This window comes from Aplidium turbinatum, chromosome 13, assembly GCF_918807975.1.
Source record: "Aplidium turbinatum chromosome 13, kaAplTurb1.1, whole genome shotgun sequence".
Taxonomy (NCBI): domain Eukaryota; kingdom Metazoa; phylum Chordata; class Ascidiacea; order Aplousobranchia; family Polyclinidae; genus Aplidium; species Aplidium turbinatum.
Window position 1 is genome coordinate 2,795,256 of NC_137484.1, and position 27,750 is coordinate 2,823,005.

General features: G+C 38.6%; 1 protein-coding gene across 4 annotated transcripts; it reads left to right on the forward strand.

Annotated features, from left to right (window-relative positions):
- LOC145782318 (uncharacterized) lies at positions 1-27,750 on the forward strand. 4 transcript variants are annotated; one of them, XM_082594106.1, is made up of 20 exons: positions 1-88; positions 772-837; positions 1,791-1,853; positions 4,819-4,871; positions 6,594-6,674; positions 8,344-8,462; positions 9,337-9,455; positions 10,397-10,442; positions 17,934-18,038; positions 18,895-18,939; positions 19,334-19,392; positions 20,341-20,507; positions 21,122-21,150; positions 22,733-22,843; positions 23,294-23,420; positions 23,685-23,770; positions 24,142-24,363; positions 25,162-25,250; positions 25,544-25,687; positions 26,109-27,750. In XM_082594106.1, exons 2-20 carry the CDS (start codon positions 784-786, stop codon positions 26,217-26,219), a joined length of 1,830 nt encoding a protein of 609 aa, XP_082450232.1. In that variant the 5' UTR covers positions 1-88; positions 772-783; the 3' UTR covers positions 26,220-27,750. The 4 variants fall into 4 exon arrangements, with proteins under 4 accessions (XP_082450232.1, XP_082450233.1, XP_082450234.1 ...); XM_082594107.1 differs by lacking the exon at positions 18,895-18,939; XM_082594108.1 differs by lacking the exons at positions 1-88; positions 772-837; positions 1,791-1,853 and adding an exon at positions 2,255-2,282.

A 27,750-nucleotide genomic window follows, 5' to 3' on the forward strand; every position in this document is an offset into this window, starting at 1 on the left:
GTGTTGTCAATTTAGTGAGATCATCATTGTAAGCAGATTTTTGGTGTATCTTTGAAAAAGAAAGCGACAAGTTTAGGTCGTTAAACAAGTGAGTGTTCTAAATAATAGATTAGACATTTGCATATTTTTTTTATTTATTTTGATTAAAAAAGTCAAGAAACTATATTTTAAAATGATAGGCTATGATAGCTGCATAGAGTCATAGACTTGATATTTTCACATTTTAAAGTCATATTTATGAATTGAATATCTGAAACATTATGCCTGTTAATAAACTACCAAACATGACTTTTCATTGATTTGTGGTGTAATACTTTTATTTTACTCTTGTGTTCTAAAAATAGGAAGTCAGGGGATATGTGGTTTTGCTAAAAAATATATTGAATACTGAAAAGTTCGGGTGTTCATCAGGACAATTATAATATCATTTCTAGCACTAGTTGTAACGTTCATCTGATGAAATTGAAAGTAAAAGCAACAACAAACAGGTTGATTTATTATAACATTGTGTGTGAAACATCAGTGAAGCAAGAAACCATCCTGTTTGTTGTTGCTTTTACTTTCAATTTCATCAGATGAATGTTGCAACTAGTGCTAGAAACGAAAAAATATATTATTAAAAATAAAATGAATTTGTATTCTCTCATGGTCTCATAATGTTTAATGTTTGTCAGCTTGATATAGTTTTATGAGGATGATGTTATGTGAATTGTTTGACCAATTGTATAATAGTTAATTAATGTCTCTAAACTTGTGTCATTTACTCCATAGGAACTCACATCAATGGGTTCTGTGAAGAATTGGTCTGTGGACCAAACAGCCGAATGGTTAGTCAGGGTAAGTGATTGTGGATCAACTTTTTTGTTTCTTGTATATTTACATTTTTTCTTCTTTCTGTATACGTCATATACTGTACACTATACGTCACCACATTTAGGATCACTTTATTTTGACAAGCTCCTGAAAAGAGTCAGACAAAAAGTTCTGCAGTTTCAAGCAATGAAAAGCCTTCTTCTCGCCATGCGATGTATTACAGAGCCAAAATATGGTCATACAAATTGAAGACATGACAATAGGATAGAAATGGAAATGATCCAAATGGTGTCTGGAAAAACCTTCAAGGATATAATCACAAATGAAAATATTTAAGAGATGACTCAAGCTGAAAACATCCTTGGGTTTTTCTGGAGCCACTGTTTGCATTGATGTGGCCATAGAGAACGTATCTCGGATGACAACGCTTCTGTAATGACAAGAAGGATTTCTATCCAGGAAAAGCTAATTGGTAGACCAAACATGAAATGGCTAGAGTTGGTAAGAAAAGATATCAATGCTAGGAAATTGGGTAGAATTAACCCCAGTTACCAGAAAGCACGGCAAAGGGGTTGTGTGAACTGGAGGACCCTTGCTAGCATGGACAACCACCAGGTCTCATCTACTAAAGAATAAATGAATGATGATGATTTAATATTATTATTTGGATTTGTATGTGACACCTTTCAACAATCCGATTCCATCACATTGTCATGAACTTAACCATAAAAATTGTCATCAAAGGTTTAAATGTTTTGGTCTGATTGTATCTGATTGCTTTGTTTTTTTTTTACAAAATATTTCCACTACTGTTGCATCTACAAAGAGGAAATATTTAAAGAATATCTACCCGCAGTTATTTTTAGTTTTTCTAATACTTTTCTACCAAAGTTACCATTATGCTAATTTTGTGCAAAAGAAAAGTTAACTAATAGCATTCAGTTGCAAATGGTCCTAACTCTTTGTTATGTCTGCAGGAAGGTTTTGGAAACTACACCGCCGGCTTTATTAGTCGTGAAATAAATGGATCAAAGTTGTTGGTAAGTACTAAGTAGCTACCTCAGAGCTGATGACCTACTTTGCAGTTTGTGGGTACTATTAGTAATCACTTCATCACAGCATTGAAATCGTTTTGAAATGATTGTTTCATTGTAGATTGCCTGTAGGCAGGCATGAGATGGTGATTGGTGATGCTTATGTCATTTCCTTATAATCAATTTATGCAGGCCGTACCCTTTTGCGTCATAGTCTAACATAGTAGATGTTAGGGGCAAGGTTTTAATTTTCCACCAGATGTTATGCAAGCTGTAGCATATTTTTTGTATGACCAGGACTCCAGGAGGGACACTGGACAGCCTAATATAAAGAATGTAAAAATTGGTATGAAGCGTAGAGAGCAATGAAGGAACTGGTTAACAGTGATTTTCAAAAAGAAGAACTTTATAAAAGTAAAATGAAGATAGAGTGAGGTCAGTCTAGCTATAAATCGATTTCAATCTGCTGAAACTAGTTCAGTTCAGTTAAAAGCGTTATATAATTATATTTCGTTACCTTCTTTCTTACCTTTTACTTTGCGTTTGATTGTTGCGCATATTTCTTAAATCCCTAATCTTACATGACTTTGTGGTGTTTATTTTTGGCTGAAATGATTGAACTGACCCAGTGGAAAACATTGGTTTGTACTGCAAAGCTTGTTCTGTACAATTTCAATTGAATCATAACATCCCGCCAGTTTATTATTCAAATACTTTATTAAATGGCAAAACATGAAAAAGTATGGTAGCTGGTGGCAGTTCAATAAAGAAAGTCACTCAAGAGGAGGTGATGCAACCAATGAAAAGTTAGAATTAAGAAAGGCTCCTGGACTCTCTGAAGTCACTGTGGAAGGGATACGCACAAGTGGAGAGACAGAATCGAAAGCAATGCAGGAGATCAGTCAGCACTTATTAGATGGAATGCCAAGTGAATGGAATACGAGTGTTGTGATGCCTATCTTCAAAGGAAAAGGCGGATCATCACAAATGAATTGTGGGTCATATAGCAAGAGTAAGATTTAGTTGGGTGAAATTCAAGGAGTGTCGAGAGTTGTTATGTGGTAGAAGAAATTTGTTGAGAACGAGAGGAAGAATTAAACTAGTTGTGTGAGATAAGCAATGCTGTACGGAAGTGAGGCATGGTGCTTACGGGAAAACGTGTTGGCAAGCATAAGAAAAACTGAGGGAGCAATGGTGAGGGCAAAGTTGTGTGGTGTGAAGTTGATGGACAAGAGGAATACTGAGGAACTTATAAACTTGCTTGGGTTGAATGAGAATGTTGATAAGTTGGGAAAAACGAATGGAGTGAGGTAGTATGGGCATTGGGCAATGGGCATGTTTTGTTTTGAAGGGATGAAGATGTTTCGAGAAAAGCGCTGGAGTTGCGAGTGGATGGTCGAAGGAAGACTCGGAAAAACATGGAAAAAGCAAGTTGGGGAGGAAAGCACTTAAGTCGACTTGTCATGAGATGACGCTTTGGATAGGTCCATATGGAGACAGTTTGTGAAGGCGATTGCGGCACGTGGAAGACTGAGGTGGATCCAGCCACCCTTGGTAACGAGGACGTCACCGGATTAAAACTGGACAATGGACATACATACATGCCACTGTCGAGAAGATAAAGAAGAGGAATGGAAAAGAAGGCATGCCGGACTGGTAGGCTACTGAAGAACGCTGCCTCTTTTGTTCAAAATACTTCTTTTTTGCAAAAACACAATCATACAATTAATACTAAAATCTTTCATTGACCTCGTATTTGTCTGGAATTTAAAATATGCCTGCTTGTGTGCAACAATTTTGCTTGGTATGGTACCTTGATATCGGATGTAGTTGATGCTAATGGTAACTGAGCTATAAGCATCTAGACTACAAGTTCTTATTGTTTTTAGCCTTTCCGATTTTCTAAATATTAATGCATCCCTGCAAGCTATTTCCGGATAAAAATATCGACATTCGCCATGCATATGCAATCTTGTTCCTTTAGTAAATTTTCCCCCTTGATGCTTTCACAGGGCAAATGTACTTTCGGTTGAAAACCTTTAGTCATGAATTTTATTGCTACAGTTCATGAGTGAGGTGAGATGACGCAGCGGATATGGTTCTTGCTTTTTAATAATGAGAGAGAGAGATGGTTTTTATTTGCCTTTCAAGTACAAGTCGAGAACAGTAGTGAGGACAAAACTGAGTTTGGACAGTAAAAGGAAACCTAATTCGACACCCGGATTAGGCTGGATGTTGACAAACACTGCTCACCTCTACCGAAGATGTGATGGAATGTGTGGACGTACTTGTTGGAGGAACTGGCTACCTTACTCTCATCAGCGCCGAAAACTTAGTATAATGAGAACCTTGTCTTATCACTTACCGAGGTCCCTGTAACTGAGCACAGTATCTTATATAAATACTACGGTTCTTGCTGTTGGGTTTGACAATATAATTTGTGATGACGTGTTCCCCGAAAGCAACCAGCTCTCATCAATGCAAAAGACATTATTTTTACACGAATCGGTTCAATCATAAACAGCTAAAAAATGTGTCAGAAGATATTCCATGTTTTTAATCAATTCTCTTTAATCTTTAACACTCCATTCTCAAAGCAACCACTGACCGAAATGTCTGTATTTTCAACATCGGCTGAGTGATAGTTTTCCCACCTACCCACTACTCGGTTCTGACAGGAAATTACCTATCTTGAGCAAGCAGAAAGATTGAAGAGATATGTTTGCGTTTATGTCAGACGCTTATATCTTATAGTTGCCTAATATTCAGATCTGCAGTTGTTAGAATTATTATTTGAAGATTTTATTGTGAAACATCACAACATAAACTTGACGACAATTTTGAATAATATAAATGATAGATGGAAAAGATAGCTTGGTAAAGTTGATGACTTGTTATTAATAAGCAAGCAATGTATCATATTGAGCAAACGAAATTCAGTTGTTAACTTTCCATATTTGTTTATGTTTAGGATTTAAGGGAAATTCAAGTTCAGAAAATTTTTCAAAGCAAAGAGGTGGAGAGGTAAGTGGAATAGCCCATTTAGTCTATTGCTTTTCAGAAAATGCGGGCTATGCTCTTATTTGTTCAAATATTAACCAATAAAAAGTTGTTACTGTATTCAGTGAAATCGGTTTACAGAAAATTCGCTTTTAGAACATAGTAACGGTCGTCATTTAAAGACCTTTGTCAAACATGCTTTCAAACAAGACTTTTAAGTTGTAAAATTTTCTAGCAAGTTGACTGCGAATAACTTGTCTCTGCAATCGACCTGATCCTGTATGAAGATAACTTTTCTGATTTTATTGATTTTATTTTGTAACTCGCTTGTGCTATCCAAACAATATAATACCAATAAAAAGTTGCCTTATCGCTTAACCTCCACGTGGATCAAACCAATAAGTGAAGTTGTGTAGCTTTATATAAAGCGCCTGCATAACGCAGGTTGGTTATTTTTGGCTTTTACACTTAGTGGCATTCTGCCTGTGCTGTCAGTGATAACTTGCAGGTTGACGAGGTGAGGATGCGTAGCTACGTTGTGTTGCTGCTTAAATAGTCATCTGAGGTTGAACGCAGAGAAGCCTCGCCATGGTGCTTGAAACGGTCAGCTACTTGAACACTGCGCACATTTGAATTAAATCGTGTTTCAAGTGAAATTAACTTGTTTGTTGTTTAATTTATGTTGTTTAACTTGTTGTTAAACAACATATAACATTTAATTTATGTTAAACAACATTTAATTTATGTTGTTTAACTTGTATGTTTGTTTAATTTATTTAAATGTGTAATTTATAACAACAAACCTTTATTCAATAACATAACAATTCAGAAGAAAATATGTGAAGTTTTACTGGAAAATAGTTTCCGGTGACGTGCGACATAATGGCATATATTGTACGTCACATACACTGCACGGTGCTTTCCACGACGTCCCTCGCGCAATAAAATGAAGAGTTTGTTGAATGGACGAACTTTGGCTTCGCCAGGTTGGACGTCGCTTTGGTCCATCTTTGCTTAAAGTTTCCTCATGCTTACGTCACAATGGGATGACGCTGTTAAGTGAAGGGATACGAGTAGAGGTCGATACATTAGCCTGTTGCTGCATCAGTTGTTGTGAAAGATGCTATGTTGGATTGAATTGTGATACTCTTAAACGTTTTTGTTGAACGCCAGCCATGTACCTCCAACTTAGAATAAATCGCTGTATCATTCTTTGGAGCGAAATTAACACTCTCGATTCTACGGAAGTGCGCACTTCAACAGACTTCAAATAAATTGTTAGAAGAAAATATTTTTGCTTTCGTATTCCTGAGGTAAAATGTTTTTGTGCAGAAATACATTATTAACAGCAATACATGCTCTGTAGCTTTTGATCCTAGTTAATTTACTTTGTTGACCACCAGCGCTAATCAAATGTAATGCGCACAACAAGAATGGCACCGTAAGACCAAACGACATTCAGCTGCTACAGAGGCATGTGAATAAATAACACCGAAAATTAGGTAGGCCTACAATACTTAAAACACAAATAATAATTAACAACAGCGAAATAACTAAACACGACAGCAAAAAATGGATTGCACACAAAAATGTACATGTTCAGTTTCAGAAGTGGTTCTTACAAAAAAAATTGAAAAAATTATTTGAACTTAAAAGTATTGTAAGAATGTAAGATCTTTCTGTTAACAAATGCCATTGGCGCATAGATATGGTATTTCTCAAACTTTAATCACCTTCTTCTTGCAGGAGGTTTTGGGCAAAAGTGCGAAGACTTTCCGCCGTACAACCCCGACAACGCTGCCAGAGCAGTGAAAGCAACGTTCCCAAGTACGGTTCATATTTATACTTTGATAGAATGAAATGTGTTGTACTGGTCTGTTGATGGTTCTCATTGTCCTTTGTTGGCCATGAGTTAGACTTAGATAGAAAGGAATGCGACAGTGCTTGATGGTGACAAACCTCGTTGAGTAGACCATTTACAGTGTTGGGCCTCTTGCTTTTTGAGTTTCATGAAACGTGTTTCCGCCTCATACAACCAGAGTCATAAATTCCGTTCAACTATACAGCTACCACTCCACTTCAAACAGAGAAGTGAATATTATTATTATCAGTTTATCATATATTGTTATAGTTTTATTCGTTGTTGCTACTACAACAACTGCTAAGGTCTTTTAGCGACTGGTCTGCTACTATTCGGTGAGAGCCTTTTCGGTGAGAGCCTTTTTCGGAGAGTTCCCTATTCGGTGATTTTTTGAAATTTTGTTTGAAAATTATCGGATACCGTAGCCTAATTTCATTGCCGCTTTTACATCGTTTTAACGTCGCTAAATGTTGAAATAAGACCCTAACCTTTAACCCCTAACCCTAAAACGGCAATGATGATTAGGCTACGGTACCCGATAATTTAAAAAAAAATCACCGAATAGGGCTCTCACCGAATAGGGAACTCACCGAATCGGACTCACCGAAACGGGCCATTCCGTTTAGCGACAGGGCTCATTTTCATTTTATATCTGGTTTACAATGTCATTATAACTACCCAACTTATTCTCGCTGCGTTATGCAAGAAAGAACACACTCGGTACCGTTTTTAAAGTTTTCGGTATGACTCGACCTGGAATCGACCTCAGATCTACCAACACCAGAGCCGAAGGCGAAACCATTCGGCCACTGAATTGGTCCGAGAAGTGAAGTTTTTATTAAAACCGCTAACGCAATATAAAGTCTGAAAACGCTGATTAAGGTGGAAATCAAAGAAAATGAAAAGTAGTTGGAATGGACATGCCTGAAACGCAACTTAAAAGAGCGCATGTGGAGAGTTAATTACATAAATGTAACGCAACCGAAACGAAATATACAGCAAAAGGAATGCAGTTACATGATTTTTCGAACGTTGTGTTGATTTAAAATTGTTCTTTCAATGATAGATTTATATCACCATAATAAAGTATCCTCTCTCCATTTTGCTTCAAGGAATCAAAGTAGGTCTTCACTTTTCCTAATCCCCACTTTCCATAAATGCTTTGCTACTTTTTATGATTGCTTCCAATGATGTTCATAACCCCTCCATGTTGGCGTTGCATCCAAGTCTTCAGTGTTTATTTATTGCCACGTGCTAGTGCGACGGCTTGAATGAAAACTGTCTATTTGAAAACAATTAGATGCATAGAATTACAACTGTAAGTCTTTTTACATTAGGCCTGTCACCAGCATGCGTATTGACATGCAAGTGCTTCTATATATAGCCTGCATCATCACATCCGGACTCTTATTAGACTGTACAGTTTCTTTGTTTAGACAATTAAAATCGCGTTGACATAATTCTTGCTGAATTTATTGAAGCGATTTCAAATTTCCAAATATATTCTCGGGTGGTAGTATGAACAGAAATATCTCCATGTGAAGTTACCGTCATAGCCATGCGGGTTCTCGTGTGTACAGCGCTACATTTCAAGAAATGGCCTGAATTGTTTAAACCAATTATATTGTTTTTTAGAAACCACGCAATGTTCGGACATCACGGTTCACGACCCCAGCAGAATAAGGGTCCTGCTTTGCCCCCGGGAAGATCCCACATGGCTGTACATGACAGACCCGCCCCACCAGGCCGACAGGGTAATCAGTTTTATTATTTGTACAAACAATAAAACGTCAACATTTTGATCTGTACATGAGAATGAGTGACATGATTAAAGATCAAAACATTACGGCAGTCATCCACTGACCTTAGTGGTGGATAACCTGAAACTTGCTGTTACCAAGCATCGACATTGAAACACAGAAATTTATTTTTGATGACAGTGTTTTGCTTCAGACTTTTAAATTACAACACAATAAAAGTTCAAGGCGTAAGCTATTAGTCTATGGTGGTGCTCTTGGTAGGCCTTGCATAGTGCTGATGTCATCTCGTATTGCTTCTGGCTGTTACAAAAATCGCTTGGCGAAATAGGAAATTTGTAAATTCTTAACTTTTGTCTCAGTTGCAATATATTGTTTCAATGATGTCACGGTTGCGATGAATGACACAAGCGAGATTCTTGCGGAAAGTTCAACATTTTGTTGCTTTGTCATCAAGGTCGCTAAGCAACTTCACGCTGGGTTGTTATTTCTTCAATGTATAAATAGGTTTCGAACAGTTTCGTTTTTTGTAAAACTCCTTGTGGAATCAGCCTCAAATTGAAGAACAACTGTCGCAAGGTTTAATGCTAATATGAAATTATTGTAACCTATAATTACATTAAATACAGTTACCATTAAAAATCTTAACATGCTGTTTCATCCTTGCTGGGATTGTGAAACGGTTGTTATTCAGATAGAATCAACTGTATTTGATGTAATTCGCTCTGCTTCACTTTTTGCTTGGCACTGATCACTTTTTGTAGTGTTAATCGTTTAAACCTACAATTATATGGCATCTTCGCTGCGGCTTCGGTTCCATATAATTGTGATGCAATAATATAGAAACACGGCGGTATCTTGTTTGTGGCAGGCCCCAACGGTAGAACGGGTGTTCAAGGCAGACCACATCAGATGACCGCATTCCAACATGTCCAACATAGTTTCGATGATGATGATGATGACGAATGGTCAGATGATGATGATCCTACGGTGAGTAACCACTACCCATTATAATCCTCTCGACGTTTATTCAACCTCATCGGACATCGGTTAACGTTGAGTTACAAATATTTGAAGCGCATTACACAAGTAAAGTGTTGATTAACAAGTTTCTAATAATAAATGGTAAAGTGATTTGCCTTCTGCATGCCAGTTACCCGCGCGCACATGGGCCTGTTTTGTTGGTTCTGAGTCACGCTACTGTTTTGTGCATTGCATCGTTCTGCAACTGGTTCTTTTGTGCATTGTTGTGTGTATTGTTTCCGGGTATGCAGCAGCAACAATACGTGATATTGTAGCGGTTACGCGACAAGCCTTTTCTTACTGTTCATAAAAACCATTACGATAAACCATCACATTGAAAACTATTAGGCTATTAGGCGATCATAAAAACCTGTTCGATTACTCTAAGAGCCTTTACGAGCTGTCTGTTCCATACAAGAAAGGACGCGAGCAAACTTAATAGTTGTCACTTTTTTTTGAACCTGTCCCTTTCATAGCATGAAAGGCATAGATAGACCATAAGCATCAAATCATTTGCTTTTAATCGTTTTTGACATCACAGACATTCCATCATCTTCCTTCGTAAAACTCAGTCTATCGTTACTTTGGCGGAATGATTAAAAGCGACTATTGGATAATGATTTTTCAAAAATATCTTATGAAATCTTGTTGAGAAGGAACGATTGTTCTGGCGTTGAAACACTGTGTCTATCGCTGTCAATTCTTGCTGCATTCAACTGCCGAGAAACTTATGAAATCTTGTTGAAAAAATTTGCGCGACATTATTTTGCTTATGACTCAGCAATTTGTAAACTTTGAATAAATAAAAAAATGAGCAAACTAATTTAAAAAATATATATTTCACCTAATTGTGATCGATAGAGTTGTATTTCATCAATCCGAGATTTACAAACGGAAATTTATTGCAGATCTATGAGAACAACGATCGACCCCAGGCACCCCCTCCACTAGTTCGTAAGTAGATTGTGATCACATAATATTCTTCAGTTTGATGAAACAGAATGAATTGTTGCAACAAGTGTCGTGTTTTAATATGTGAACTTTTAAACAAGTCTGGAAGATTTGAAATATATTGAATCTTTTGCAATTACTGTGTCTTTTGAATGGAATAGTGGTTCAACTTGTCTTTGACTTCGCATTCAGAGCAATGCAATTCCTATTCCCATGTTTCCCGCTCAAGTTATTGGTTGGCAAGGCCATCGCATGCGCCTGCTGTGTACACAAAAGCTCCGCAGCGTGATTTTCCTGATTGATTAATCTTAGTAAATAAAGTCAACACCATGTACAAACCGTGGCAAGGTTCCAAGCGCTTCGCAATGATGCGTTCAATCATGAGGGAGATATTTTGTGATGTCGCTGCTGATGTGATTAGAAACTAGTTTTTAGCGGAAAGGATCGAAATAACGATTAAAGCCACGATGATTAAAGTGTAGCCAGATGAGCAGCTGTTTGGCTGCGGATTTAGTTTGCACGTGAGAGTTGTGACGACGTTGGTTGGACTTTATTCAGGAAATTATGTTATTCCCTACTTGGAGTGTCACAACGATTAGCTTCGTGCAAGTTAGAGACTGAAACAGAAAGTAGGTTCTGTGATCGAGACGTGTGCATCACACATCGTGCACTCTGTGTTTAGGGGTGTACATGGGACTTTCCTATGGCAGCACTTGATGGGGTGACTATTGAAGTTGCAGCAAGCGTTTGGTAACATACTTGTTGCGTGAATTAACATTGACACGACACGTTGATCATCCAGTGAAATTTTGTCGCACATAATTCTGTTTCAATAAGAATCTTTTGAAGATCCCACCAAGGGTGAAACAGACTGAACGTCTTTAGTAGAGTAATAATAAGTGAATTTGCTTTGACATCATCGATAAACAAGTGTAGGCTTACATTACAACATGGGAGGCATAGCCTACAATCGACTTCATGATCAATCAATACGAATGTTGCCTCCAAGGGATTGAAACAAAAACATTCCGAAGTTTTGTTTCAATTCAGAATTTCTGCATTAATTTTATTTTAAAAAGGCGAAAATTTAGAAAGTTTTTTTGTTAATTGCTAACAAAATGCGAACACCGCTTCAAAGGGAATATATATATACGTGTACTTTGTGGTCGTACACTTTCAACAATTGCATGTCAAGGTTCTCAATTAGCTTTGTGCATGATGAAATACAAAGTAGTCCATGACCACAATAAGTTGTATCTTGCATTGAATACTGTTGCTGCAATATACGTTTTCACGTATAAAGTAGCTACAGTTTATATCAACATCTTGCATAACTTCATCATCGTACCGTGGTGGCCAATGGGTGTTTCATTGTTTAAAATAGATGCATTGTATTGTGTGTGTCTACGATATCAAGCAAAGGGTGTTATTAAACAGTTAATCGCTTGGAATTCATGCTAAGGACGGGGCTGTTTTTTTTTCGGTTTCCTTCCAGGCCCCAGTTGATTGTGTCCACGTTCACAAACTCTCTGCTCGGTTTAAATGGGAAAGATGTTTATAAAAAAACAGTTCTTCCGGTTAAGTCTTTCCATGAACAGCTGGTTTGTTTTATGCAGCTTTGTAGTATCGTTTTGCGCAAAATGATAATTTTATTTTTAGCATATCCCACTGAGTTGATAATACAGTACTTTCGAAAATTTCTTTTTTGCTTTCTTTCTCATTATTATTATTAAACAATGGCAGGCCACCCCACGTCACTTGTGACTTAGCGCACATATTCACTTCCTTGTATTGTAGCTTTCATTTTGTTAAAGGTTATACTTTGTTTCATAATGAAGCGTCTTATTCAGTAGTGAGCTTATGGGCAAGCGCTCGGTTGTGAAACTAAAAATCTGTGAAACCAAAGTTGTGTTAAACAATAATCAGAATTCAACAGCAACTAATAATTTGCTCTTCATAAAGTATTGGCAGGCAATAGAAGGGAAAGAATTAAAACTTTTAAAATAAATGATGAGATCCTCGGCAGAATCGCAAGTTCGTTATTGCGATGGTTATTATGTTAGAGCATAGCTAGTAGTGTCATTGCCACCTCAATGACCAATCTGGCGTTCATTCGAGATTGAGTGCTTGATGTTTGCTAGTTGAAGTTTTTCGGTTTTAAATTTTAGTTCAGTGAAAGTTGAAATTTCGCGAATCACTCTTTGAAGCTTTAATGTGTTTGAATTCAGGGCGATAGTTTGCGATTCCAGCTCTACAAAATTGGCAAGTTTTTTTAATTCGAATCTGTTTCTTTACTGATGCTTGTTTAGGTGTTACCACAAATTAATCATCATGATTGTATTGAAGTGATGCAGCTGAGCTATTTTCCAGCTACAAAACAGAAATAGAATTGGCAAGTTTTAGAGCATAATTGCATATCCTCACCTGTAAGGTTACTAAAGCCAGGAAATCTTTCGAACATTTAAGGATCAACAATTTATCCCGTGTAAGATTCTATTATGGACTTTCTTGCCCCCTGTTATGTCATATAGTGATCGCGCTCCTGATCTTTGTGGGCGTTTTGCGAAACCGCAAATGACTGTTTTTTTTTTCATTCAAGATTCTTTTCTTGGCTTCAATTTGTTTCAACATAAGATTAACTTCATCTCATGCTCTTTAAACGGAAGCGAGATCTTAAATTTGAAACGAAGCAAAAACAAAACCAATGAATTTTGTGAAACAAACCTTTCTTTCGTTTCAAAAACTTTTGTTTGAAAGATCTATGAGCTTGAAAAATTAATAAACTTTCAACTAAACTGGCTACACATAGTAATTTTAAGGCACTTGCTGCGTTCTGAGAAGTTTCTTCAGTAAAGAATTTCTTTCCGTTGAAGTGAAAGTGCTTTCTAATAAGCTTGCTTCCTATTACTTTATTAGAATTTTTAAGTAGTAAGGTGTCAGAATACTATCCCGACATTGTTTGCTTTCTTCATCTTAAACTTCTTGGTTGCATGAACATTGAACACATGATATCAGTCCTCTTAGCCTCGTAATATTTTTTCACATCAAGATATGCATTTTTTAATGGTAAAATACAATTTGTGAATTTTTTCTTATGGTCTCGTGATGAGATAGGAAACTCCCAGTTTAATGTAGACAGCCTGCTGCGAACAAAATAACGTCTCGGTATCACAAAGTCGTCTGAATAAGCCCGCCACCCCAGCAGACATTCGAGTCAGGTTATCTCGTTACTGGTAATTCCTTTATCTGCCGAGAGATGCTGGTGGTCTTATAAAAGCGAGCAGCGACCTGACTGGCGTGATTAGAGCTAAATAAATGAGAATGCGTGAGTAAACTTCAGTTATTTTTCATAATTTTTTACTAGAATTTTTAGTTTTGCATGATAGATTTAGCGCATATATTTTCTGTGAAAACTCGTTACACCGGTGTGAACACACAATTCTATGGCATGAATGTTAATGGTGTTTTGGAGTGTATTCGGGGCGCTGGTTGTTATCCCGAAATGTCAACTGGTCGACACTGATGTTTTGGGACAAAGACCAGCGCTAATTTTGAACATTGCATAACTTCTTTGCATCAGCTCTGGTTTGAGACATGGGACTGTACAACTACAAAATCTTATTTGTTGTGCGTAGTACAAACAAATAAGATTGTTTAGTTTAAAAGTATGTGGAATGCGCTCTGGCAAGTCAACTGCATACCTGTCGTATTTTAAACAAAACAAAATTACAACACACGGATAGAGGTAGTTGGTTGTGGTGGTCTCCAGACAGTGTAACTCCCTTTCTCATCCGAAGGTTTGCCCTGGTAGCGATAACTTTAAGTTTGGTTTTTGCTTTGAAAATGTGTTGAAACAGAAAATGTCAAAAGCAAACAATGTCCTGTAAATGTTTTATGAAGTTTTTCTGGGAAACTGGTACAATGTAGTTTGAAGAAAAATTTCGTGAATAGCTAGAGCAACTGGGGATTCAAGTGACCCTCTGATGTCAAACGAACAATGTAACAAGACACTTTGTAGGAAGACGCGCATATCTCGGCTTGTGTCGTTTGCTTTCAAAAAGACTTTCACTTTTGGCGGTTGTGTAAATATATTGGCAAATATTCTGCGTTAAGTAACCGAGTCCTCTGTTTTTCTTCCGGTGGCATTGATAAGTTATCAGGAGATATGCAGTACCTCGCACTACATGAAAAATAGTAGGCTACAAGGTAAATCCAATGCTTAATGTGCTAGAGTTGCAAAAATTGTGTACAGTTATATGCAATTGAACTCTGTCATTAATACACTTGGTAAGTAACGTGCGAGCAACTGGGGTTAAATATTAAGCAGCGCCATTTTAACGGACGCATCGAGTGAACAAAGGCACCAGCAACCCAGGATTTAAAATCATTTATTACGACACAAAGAACAATTAGTGCGTTAGAACTTAAACCAGAACATTCAACATGCTGTGCAATGTGCATCGTAATGATCACTTCATACCACGCATTGCGATGATCATCTGGTACCAAAAAGGTGAACGCACCAATGTATGAAATCCGACCGCACGTACCAGCCAACCAACTCTTGGCACATCTTGACACAGTTTCGCTAGTTAACTTTGCTATTTTACAGTACAGTCATTTAATCTAGGTGCAGCTGGTCGAGCTATTTTGTGTTTTTATAATATGTGTCTTGTGTAGTAGTGATTTTTTCTGTAGCATTGCTGCACGATATTAAGGTGGTGCCGAACCCAGAGCATCTGCACGCCATCCAATGACGCAACTACACACGCCAACGCAGCTTGCCTGGCTACCTGCTTCGACTTGGCATGCTCATCACAATGTTTTACGCTTATTCAACGTTGCAAAATGTTAATTCAGCTTCAATTAGCGCTGTCGAACCACGCAAATGTATCTTGCAGGTTTCCTAAATGTCTTAAGATTGTGTAGGGGTTGTGAGATGAGTTCTGATGAACACGGCTTTTTCTGCGCGTATTTCCTCTTTATGACTGTGACGTTATGCTTGCCAGAAGCGACTGTTGTGGGGAGGCTTACCATCTAGAGTCTAGACGCATGGTTGTCTCGTTTCCACTTCTCAAGTTATTTGGTTCAGCCTCAGACAATTCTGAGCTACGCAATCGTTTTCCAATCCACCATATTGAGGATTAAGAAGTTACAGAACCGTTTGTTTGTAGGCAACAGTTGCATATAAAAGTTTATTTTTACTTAGCTTGTAAACAGTCAACGCAAAGAGAATGGGATATGGTGAAGATTGATATAGTGTTGTGCAAATCGTAGTTTAGCTAGCGTGCATGACAATGACTTGCTTGGTTCGAAATCGTTTTCTTGAAGTGTTATGATTATTATATCATTATATGTAAATATTTGGAGCAAGAATGTCAAAGTTTTGGATTGTTGCTGTAACATGATCTGCCCTGAGACTAAATTTACGCAATGAAGTTCTTCCAAGTTCTAAGTTAACGTTGATCTTGACAATGGAAAACGGCGAAATAGGTTTTCAAGCAACTTAAAGCAACATTTCTGCTTTTTGTAATCGAGCACATCGTAGAGATTTGTTGAAACGCCATTGGTGCCAGGGCATCTTGTTAGGCTTTGAGGCTTTTGAGAAGCAAAATGAACTGATTTTCAGTACATTAAAATCCTTTTCCATCGTGAGTTTATACAATGTTTCAATATGTTGCTTAGACATGAGCTTTTCAAAAGCTGCTTTCAACAAGCAAAGTTTCTCCCCGTGCAAAGTTTCCCTTTCAATAAAAAGTTTCTCCCAATGCAAACGAAGCTTTTGTAAGTGAATATGAGTGCGAGTTGCAATGCAGTATGACTGAGTAGAAGAACAACTTAAGAAAGGGAAGCACTGGCAATGCAACGAAGTTATGTGTATGGTCACATTCATGCCGACGTACATTGTCTGTGTTTTATAATTCTACTTTGACGTTTAGTTGATTTCAGAAAAATTTGCCATTTTATCTAAACTGCTTTCATGCTAAGCTGTAAAACATACATTTGGCTGTGACTGACTTAGTCGTAAAATGGAAGATGGGGAACTGTACATGCCGATGGACGGATTTAAACAACAGCAGCACTTGAACAATCCAAACCCTTGGAGGGAACATAGACCTCCCCCCGACATTCCACAAGTTCCCTCTAGAACGCCGCATCATCCATTTAATTCAGTTGTAGCGGCCCTGTCCCAGGGAAGGCAAGTTCCAGATGTTTCAAGAAGATTCTCTGCATCTGCCACTTTGGATATCAGGCGAAAGGATAACAGTGTCTCTCCTACATACCCAGGTCAATTTCAATTCTGAAAGCTAAACATTTTGAAGTTTATTTGTAATAAAATATTCTCATTATGTCTTGCACTTAGTCGGTCTTGTTGTGAAGGTGATGTTCACTCAAGACCAAAGGCAAATCTATAGTCTGACAAGTTGTTAATCGTTGTGGCGTTGGTTTCGTGTGTCGAGATTATTGAGTAGAGAAAGAGAGGTTTTTATTTACGCTTGACGATTACTTCAGTTAAAAAGTTATTTTTACCAATTTGTGATTGATATGAAACAAGAAGAAATCGTTGTGCCATAGCAGATACAAACATGGACCTTCTGAGCATTTTAAGCCAATAATCTAGCATAACTAGTTCTTAAGTTAAGGATTTTTTATGGGTCGTTTTTTCGGGGTATTTAGCCACCTGAGTGCAGGTGCCAGATGACCAAAGCCACTTTGAAAGTTGTTTTTAAACCTAAACGCCAGTTTCAAGAGATCTAATTTTTAATAAAAAACAAAATTTTTTAAAACCTAACCCTAATGGAAAATGATTTTGTGTGCTCTGGAACCATTTTTTACACTGTTGTTATTTTCTCTTGTCTTTCTTGTTGCATATTTGAAAGAACACTGTATCTTGTTATGGAAAAAGTGGCATCTTCTGGTTTTTTAGGGAATTATTTTAATTCGCGAGAGTGATGAGATAGCTGTTGTCCATACAAATTTAAAGTGATTCGCTTTAATTTTCACCCGAATAAAAATTTCATTGTTAAAAGCCTTGGTTTAAATCTGAAAACATGGTTAGGTGGGCTTGTTTATTGAATGCATGTAAATATTGCATCATCCTAGACAGCATCATCGGTCATTTTTACGTTGGTTCCACGTCTGCAGACGCTGTCTGGGATTGCTCAATCTGTTTTTTACTAAATCTGATTTCTACAATCGTGTACTTCTTGATGTTGTTATTTTAAAGTTTTTTCTTTCTCCAGTGTTGATCTACAGTTAATCATTTCAGCTATTTTCCATACTGAATAAAAGTACTAAATAAAACAATCAGGTTTGGTAACTAAAAAACATCTTTGCAGAGCTTTCGTTGCCGTAGAGGCGGCTTTATTAGTATTCTTATTCAAATAGAATCAATAAAACTAGTTTCAATTTCCTCCCTTTTGTTTGGACATTTTGCGTATTTCCTTAAGTTAGAACCAATCATGTTGTAATAATTTCATCGTGCTTTGACAGAACGTCACCCAGTGGACCCCCATTCGAGACCCCCATATATAGGAGGCTACCCTCCAGTACAATCTCACCCACAAGTCCCACCCCGCCCTGCGGATCGCCCTCCAGGTGAGTTCCTTGCGTTCAAATACTTTTGTTTTTCTTTAAATAATTTATTCAACCCAACGAACGGTCCAATGCGGCAATTTGAATACGAAAGAAGCATCGGTGGAAAGAAAGAAGCTTCATGGTTGAAAACGCTGGTAAAGTTACAAATGTAATGACATGCGCATGTTTTTTTTTGTTATGAAAATACATAACCGAGCCGTTTAAGCTTTTTTCATTGTTCGTCGAGTTGACATCTCTTCCCATTCTTTTTTTCTCATGTCCATTGTTAATGGCAATGCATGAGTGGTCTGCTTATCTTTGTTTTTACGAAGTACAAGACGTAGGCCGCGTGTGTGAATTACTTGTGTTTTTTATATTTTTGTTTATTTGCCAACAAAACAAACCAACCTGAAATGATGGTAAAAGTGAGTTTCCCTTTTTATTTTGTTGTTGTGCAGTTTGACAATTTTTCCTCTTTTGCTAAGGTCCAATATTTTGGAAGAGAAGCTTGAAATCCATAGTGAAGATTGTCCACCCATAATAATCGATCTCTATACTTTGTGTACTCTCACATTTAGTGCCAGACCACTTCCTGATTGCCTACAAATATGCATCCACCTAGATGTGTCTGTTCGAGGATCGAACTATTGACCTCTGTTTGTTTACTAATATATCATCATTAGATTGCCACCGCTCATGTAAACAACAACACAAACTGGAACAAACGATGGTAAAAAGGTATCGTGTGTACTTGCGTAGAACACGCTGTCTCCACACGACCACACCTGAGCTATATAATTATGTTGCATGCATTTGCTGCATGGGCTAATATACCTTTACAAAATGTAATTATCTATACTTATTGTTCTTACTTCAGTTGATGATCCGGAAGACATGTACCTCATAGTTGACAACCCCCACGGTTGGTAAACAATTTCATTTTTTATAAAGTTTTGTTAGATCTGCCAGGCTTTCATTTGACACGAATCATTGAATTGTTTCCTCTGCGTAACTTTGTTTCCCGCCACTTCCACCTCCGCCAACCCCCACCCTTATTGTCTGTAGTTATGCATGAAGAGGCTGGTTTCACTTTTTGAGTGATGACTGCTCGAACCTATCTTCGGTTCGTGCCCAACCAGGCTTGGTTGTTTCACTTGTCGTTCAAGCGGTGGCGCTCCGTGTCATTATATGCTCCAGTTTGCATTAACAAATTTGCTCAGCCAGTTCGGATGAGCAAATTAGGAAGCGTGGGAAGCGATTGCGTTTGTTGTTCGACTTCATCTGCTTGTTTACTTATTAAAGTATTTTTGTTCCAGGAGAAAACGAGTTCGGGAGGGGAAAGTTTCAGCCCGATCAGGTTCCATCGGGATTAAAGGTGAGGTCAAAGGTCACACTGGTCAATTCAGTGTGTCAGTTCAGTGTGCATCAATCAAGTTTCTATCATATGCAAATTTATTTGTTGATTGAAACACAGTTTGTATAACAAGGATCAGTTTAATTATGATCAGAAATATTTCAATTTTGCGACTGAGGAACACGTCCGCAGTTTATTGTTCTTACAACATTTATCGGTAATGATCTTGTAACGATCACAACTCGCTTTGTGTATCGACATGTCCATCCAAGTCCATTCAATGGAGCATTCCATTGCTGACCTAGTGACGCAAAATTAATTTTGTCACTTACGTTTGTTTGTGTCAGAACATTTATTTATTTATGACGTGGTAATCGATATGAGCGTGCTGATGTAAAATCAATGTCAAATAATGAAACGATTCCAGTGGAACACCCTAAACGTACCGAGAGGTGTTCAAAAAGTCGGTCGTTTTTGCGTTTGTTTGATATTGAGACAGGAGCTAACAAGGCAGTGCTGAGCGACATTGCTTCGTTCGTTTGGTTTCGCTTTCGACCTCAAATATTTTCTCAGTGTTTGCAAGTTTGTATTGGGGCCCTCGTGAACAAGGAGTTAAATTTTGTGCCTCTTTCTGTAACTTTTCAATACCTGTAGAGGCGATGCCGGATTGTTTGAGTTTTAATGACGTCAGTTTAAACGTTTTAAAATCTAGAATTATTCACATCGGAACAATGCACCAGGCTTTAGCGTCTCAACTGTGAGATTCGAGTATTTTAAGCCCTAACCATCAAACGCTTTACATTTATGAGATTATTTTCTTGTAGTTTGCAACACGTCGTTCAGTCGAGGCGCTGCATGCTCGTTGTGTATTACTTTGCACTTCTCTGGTGTTTATGTAAAAAGTAGCTTTGCAATAAGATGTTGATTGGTTTATTAACAAGAGTATCACTGATTCATTGTTTGATTCAGCACAACCAGCCATATCCCCTTCCCTCTCACAACCACCATCCCCCACCAGTTCAACCACGACAGCCCCAGATTTTGCCAAACTTTAATAAAAGTCCAGCCGAAGATGATCAAGGTCTCTATGAACCACCATTGGCGTCTTGTAACCCTGTTCGACCCGAAGTCAAGAGGTACGACTGAAATAAAGTCGTAGTTTTGGTTAAAGAACTACCCATCTTTATTACGATGATTTGGTTATTTAAGCCTCAGAGAACCAGCGAGGGTATTTCTGCTTGATGATACATAGTGGGGCTGCCGGAACTCCTTCGCAAAAGGAAGATATCAGTTCGAGGCAACTTGAAGTGCACAGATAATTGAATTAAGTGCATTATCAAAAAATCATCTGACGTAAATTAAGTAGTTCTTTAAGAAGGGCAAGGTAGGCAAAGAATATCCCACAAACAGATATCCTTCCATGGGGAAAGCCATTTCAAAATTCATCAGGCCATGCGAGATAGGCTTGCACTGTAACATTGTGTAAGAAACGTATTGAGCAGTAAGCAAACAATTATACTAATGTACACTATGGACTGTACACTGTATATCTATTCCATATTTAGAATGTAATTTTTTCACGCATTTTGCTTAATCAGCGACACAAGGAAACAATGGTTAACGGAAATGACGTTGCGGTTGACAGCCAGTAAAGGTTGTTATGTAGCTATGTAGAAGACATTATATTTGCGTTTGTTCAATGTGTTGATTTATGAAGATATTTGCATGTAACGCTTGTTGTTTTCCACAGTGGTCACCGATCGTCAATGCCAGAGCGAGGTGGGTTGGTTACGATTATTGCTGTTGGTACACAACATTCTGCACTAAAGAAGCTTACATTGCATTTGATATCTGACTATCTTGTTGAAGCTGTCTAACAACTCTTGCTGCCCTCCTAGTGTTCATTTGCCGCCTGAACGTGATGTCGTTGAAAACGTTTTTACAATAATATCAATTGAATTCAGAGCATTTAATTATGTCACTTTGCCCCAACCGTACCTGAAGGTGGACAGTGGACACAATAATTGGCGTCAACTGAATCTAAATCTTCTAACACCGAGCATAAGCCTGGTATCAGATTACATGGAGATTCAGAGACTTATCATCGTAGGAAGGCTAGTTTCTTCTTTGTTCTTTATTTGTGCTGGCTTCCTTTCGAGGCACATCGAGTTATTGGGAAAGAAATCGCTCAATTTCTTGAAAGTGGTTCTCGTTTTTGCGATGTTTAAAGTTCTTTCCACACGTCACCACTGTACTCGCTGCTGCCTCTATATTAGGAGCGATACATGCAAAGAAGAGCAGACAGCCGAAACTTGGTCCCCTCGTGCGCTGTGTGGTTGCACGACTGATACCGCGGGTCACTACTCAACAATAGAAACGCGCTTTCGGTCACGTCACTGCGCTCACTTCCGCCTTCTGCTTTATATCATTGTTACGCATGTTGTGGTTGAAACAACGCGAAAAGACTCGCTGCCTGTCTTAAGTTTGTGATGTTGATGCCCTACCAAACATTACCACCAGTTGTTACGACAAAGATCACCCGAAACTATGATCATACTGGAATGCCCATAAATTACAAAACTAAAACCTTTTATGTCCTGACGCAAACGAATGAAGAAAGTCCTGAGTTTTAGAAAGTGCTTTCAAAGTGTTGTTCAGCCAAGACTCCACGTTTCTAGCGACAGCACTCTAGTGGTCCTTGTTTGTACAAAATGTTGTTTTATTAACTTGGCCATGTTGAAATTTGTTAACTTGGCCATTTTGTGGTATTTCATGTGAAACTTTAATTTATTGTGAAATACAAGAACCTGGTTTGGTTTGTTTCACGAAGCAAATCACCAACACTGCTGGTTTTAACATTATTTACGTTGTGTGTAAAGAAATGAATCGAAGATTTTGCCCTCCTGGCAACCCTAGTTAAGATTGCCAAAAGAACTATTTTCTAGTCGTCACCGACCATATCTGAGCAAGTTCAGCATTGGCTGCTCGACTGCGGTTTCAAAATGTAACTTTGTAATAAAATTACGAAAAGTGTCTTACGTCCTCGTCCAATAAAGACAATTGCTTTCAATCATTTGGCGGTGGTTGCGATGGAACGTATGCCTCTAGGGGATAAATAAAATAATTTAATAGATATTATGATTATACTTATGGATTTATGTAGAGCTCGTATATGTGTGATCTTACACCTTAAGTGTGTCGATAAACAGCTGTTGCTACAATTGAAACAGTTTTTATTTGGCTTGAAAGATCAGGCGTTATTTGATTGGTTTCGTAATAATTTTCACTTTAGGTCCTTTTGAGCTTATAGAATTTATCAAGATTTCAATTATTAGACGATCATCCGACTCTTGTTCTACAGGAAACCGCCAGCCAATGATACCGTCACGCGATATGAGCGATCGGAGGTCGTCGAGTTCCCTTGGGCCACGAGGTGGTAGTAAGAACAGCAGCAACGGAAGCATCAGCCACAGTATGTTGTACATAGCACTACTAGCGCTTATCGACGTCTGTTGTTGCTCCCTGGTTGAAGGTTGCTTGAACATCGACAGACCTCGGTTTGAGGCCACAAGTCTTTATACAGTTTGCGTCTAAAAAATTGAAGTAGTTTCTCATTATGTGAACGTTCTTGGACAGTTCAAGGAGATGCGAACACCGCTTTCCACCACACTTGGGATAGTCAAGTGGTCTTGGTCATGTTATACATCACAGTGGATCACGAACAGCTATGACTTCATCTTGCCACCCCAACTACTTACTGACTACAAATACTAAGTATCTTTTGCACTTTCCATTGAAGAAATAATTCCAGATCTTAGCGTCATAGTATGTTTAATATTGACAGACCACTCACGCACAAAGTAAATGTAGCTGGCCGTCATGACGTATCATGTAAATTGATGGGTTTAACTTTGTGTTCCAGGCAGTGCGGGAAGCTCTGGAGAACACATCGATGTGATTTCAGGGAGCCCCAGGAACAACAAACCCCCTTTCCCTGCGTTCCAAGACATGAAGCCCCCCACCAATGGCTTCAGTAATTTTCCTGGCAGGTTAGCAACGAAATCTTTCCACAAATCTGTTAAGAGTTGAAAGCACCAATTAGATTTAAACAAATTAGACTTCTTTATGCATTCCAGTTGTTGTGAAACAAATCGTCTCATTCAGGTTTAGATGTTGTGAGAATAAATTCCTTCGAATAAAAAAGCAACTTACTTTATCAACCATGTCGGTTAGTCAGTTAATTTTTGTACTTTCACTGAGGTAATAAAGACCATTTGAGCACCACTGGGTTGATGCTTACCTTCTTTGTACAGGAACCTAAACCGACAACCGGAACCTAAACCGCTCCCGCCGACTGGAGGACGCGCAATGCCGAAGATGACTTCACCGTCCAAGCCTGGTAATTGATTCTACCTCATTGTTATGTGGCGAAGGTCGTGAGTTTGCATGACGTAGGATGTTCGCCATCTTGCCTCTTGGAACCCATCTTCAGATGGCGACCCAAGACATTGGAAACCTTAAGTTTCCATTGTTTGTTGTGATATTTTTTATTTCACCCCACGGAGAACTTCAAGTCAATGTCATTTGCTTTCTAAGATATCGGCTTTCAATGGTGGTGGTTACATTGTTGCTAGATTAACCATACCCATGTAAGTCATTATACAGTAGAAGTGCATCTCGCGGTTTGTCCCTTAAGAGGCAAGCATGGCCGTCAATGGAATTCCAGCACTTCCCCAGAACGTTCACTTGCATTATGTTTTGATTCGACAGCAGTCGGAAGCAAACCTCAATCTGGTTTCAAACTTCCTGACTTCACAAGCCAACCAGCAAATCGAAACGAAACGCCACCGATCCTTCAAGGGCTGCAAGCTGGCTTGGCGAGCATCAATGCGCGAAGGATCCGAGACAGTTACGAGGATTCCTGTCCCACTGGGAAGCCACAAACTTCTGACTCAACCATCAGCCCACAAAAAAGTCCGTTCCGTGCATCTGGTACGTAGTTGAATGGAAAGTTGCTTGTTGTCAATTTCTATTTGATTGGGATTTTAATTATGATTATTAAACGCGTTGATATTTTGAAAGGTCTGCAAGTGACCGTTCAAACTATTGCTAATTTATCAAGGCACAATTGGCACGGTTTTCTACTTAGACTGCTATCAAGTTGGAATGCTCACTTTATCGCTGCGGTACGGTAAAGTGCGGGGTGAGACGACAAAAATGGAGTTTACAGAGAGGATTACTTATTTACCACCAATATCATCATAAACGTCAGTGTGACGTGCAATGACGTTGCGTTTGTGTTAACTATCTTTGAAAATACCCATCTTGCATCAGTAAACAAAACTTGCTCGTTTATAGCGCGTAAACTGATGCAAATGTAACGGTAAACTCGTCAAATGTTGTTGCTTAGATGTTACCCACATTGCATGCAATTCTGAGCACACTTGTAGGGTTTTGGCTCTTTATTAGTTCATCCTGTAGTGCACCTGTTGGTATCACGGATATGTCGTCCAACCCACGCCTAAGGGTTATTCAGTATTGACAGGAGCCATATTTCGTGGGAACATGAATCGTAGATTAAAACTCCCTAGTTTTCGGAATAGTTGTTTTCCACGCATCGAGACATGACATCATCAGGTTGTTCCCATAAACAACAAGTCACGTCATCGAGTCGGTGTTACGTGTCACGTTCCTTTGTGATAAAACAAATGGCAGGCCTAGTAGTAACTACTTGGCTTCGTGGTTGTTGTAAGCGTGAAATCGTTATCTTTATGTTGAAATTTCCAACAGGTTCTGCGGAGGCTGATCTGAAGAGTCAACCCTGGTACAAGAATGTCGGGAGGCAGGAGGCCAGCTCTGCGATAAATCGAAATCGTCAGGTGAGTTACTATCACTCTTCATGGAGGAACACAGCAGGGATGTCCAATTGTCCATCCTTGCGTGCTGATGCAGTTTGAAGCATTATTACTATAAATTTGTCGCTATCAGACTATAATTTCTTATTTAACCATTTGTTTTCTCTTCTAATAACTACTAGATTCGAACACAACTTTTTTCGTGTAATTCCAATCAATTCTTTTGGCTGGCTGACTAGCGCCCTCACGCGTGACGTTGTTACTTGTAACTCCAACACCGAACAATAATTCCCATTGGCCAACTTCTTACATTGCAGGAAGGGTGTTTCATCGTCCGCCCCAGCTCCAAAAATGACCCCAAGGTTCCATACTCTCTGACCGTTTATTCCCAAAACCAACTGTTCAATTTGATAATCCGCTGCAGATCAACCGACAACCTCTATGCGTTGGGCACTAAGAAGGTGAGACCATTGATTGTTGCAACTTGAACATGTTTCTTGTTGGGCTTCCAGGTTGAGCAAGCGACGAGTTTGCAACATACCGAGTTGGTCATGTGATCTTGCGTCTGGTGTGACGTCACCGTGAGATGTGCGGCTCGAGCAAACGTGCTTGAAGTCGATGTCAAAACTTTTATACTTTATAAACTTCGTCAAATTAGAACTATGGTACGTGTGAATACCTTGGCCACACGAAATTGTAGGCTACTTTTGGTCCAAGTTATGTGTCTTGGTTGATGAGAGGTGGCCGCACGCATTCGCTGTTTCATCTTTCAACTTCTCGCCGGTTGAGTTAACTTGCGAAACAGGAAATAGCTTGAGAGTAGAAATAGTTTGTTCATAAGCAAGTTTTTGTGTTTTCACGATCTTGTTGTTTCCATTCCAGTCAAATGAAGTCGCTAAATCTTCCGTGGCAGAACTAATCGAGTTCTACATGTACTCGGACCTTGTGCTGGCAGACGACAAGGGCTCGGTCAGGCTGTCCGGTCCGCCCTAAAGTCGCCATGTCCGCGCTTCACTTCGTCCTTGTGCAAACCGACGTGCCACTTCAAGCGAGGTCATTCTACTTTGCAGCTCCTACGCTCGCTCTCGACCATTCAAACTTCCGCGTTCTTTTTATGTAGATGCTTTTGTTTTTGAAATTTATAAACTTTTTAATTGTGTGGTTATTACTTTGTTGCCCAATTGCCCAAGACACATTTCTTTTTAAACATCTGAAAATTTTAATCTTTAGAATGTCATGGCTCGAAAAGTATTCCTGGCTTCCCAGAATGACATCTCTGGGTGAGGTTGTATCACGCAACTTATGAACGTCAAACGTTTCTCACGCCGGTTTTTAATTCTATTTCAAAGCATTTTTTTGAATGGAGCTAATTTTTTCGCCAAAACTTTAACCCGAAACGGAGTCAAAACAAAGGACTTTGGGTCGAAACAATTTTTGCGCTGTACATTCATAAGGTCAAATAGTTGGCCCTTGTGTTTGGGACGAAGACCAGACTTCTTTGAAGCAAAATGAATGATGATGAATGTGTGTTTCGTTTGGAAATTGGAAATTTCAACGAAACTGTTTGTTTTACAAAACGAAATATTTCGAGGTATTTGAGGCAACAGTTTTACTTTTGCTTCAATTTTATTTACATGTGTATTCTTACAACTTTATATCAGAAGTACGTTATCAACGTATCTTTCCCGTCCAACTGGATCGCTGTAGATCGCGGTCACGCCACTCGGCCATCCCGCTATGCAGATGTTTGTTATTGTCGCCGCGGTACTTGTTACTTAGCAACAAGTTGTTTTGTTTCGTTTTCTTCAGTCACAATTTGCAACGTTGCTTCTACGCTATGACGAAACTGAGACGTCATTGATTCCTCTATCTACTTGGCATGAGCTGGAATATTTGTTTTAATTATTTCTCTGCTGTTAAGTGACGTCATGGAGTACCAACGTCATCGTCGTCCGATGACGTTTTTACGTCGTCGTTTTTGATTTGTCGTTAACATCACTTGTGTTTATGCGAAGAGGTCGCACATCTTTTGTGCGGTTTTACGTTTCTACAATAATACGTTGGTTAGACCTTATCTGGCAACGAACCAACGTAAATGTGCAAACGTCAACATCAAGTATTTGGTTGAAACCTTGCACTTCGTTTTTGTGAATCAACGCACTTTCGGCAAGTCAATTGTTTTTGCATTTAAGCATGCGAGTGTGCTTTACTGTACGTTATTATGTTATTAAATAACTGCATTGCATTTAACTGATTGGTTCGGTAGTTCAAGTTTATATGAATGTTTGCCAACAGCATTATGTTCGTTCAAACGATGTCTTGATATTATGATCGTAGCAAAGTAAAGTGCAACATACAATGGCTGCCAGCCTGCCAGGCAAATGTTGTGAAATATATTTCGTTGTGCATTATCATGTACGTATGGATGTTTATTAACATGATCTTGTTCCGTGATTGCTGTAACTTGTGTGTTTTATAAATCTTGTTTCGTTCAATTTATAATAAATCTCGTGTTCGACGTTGA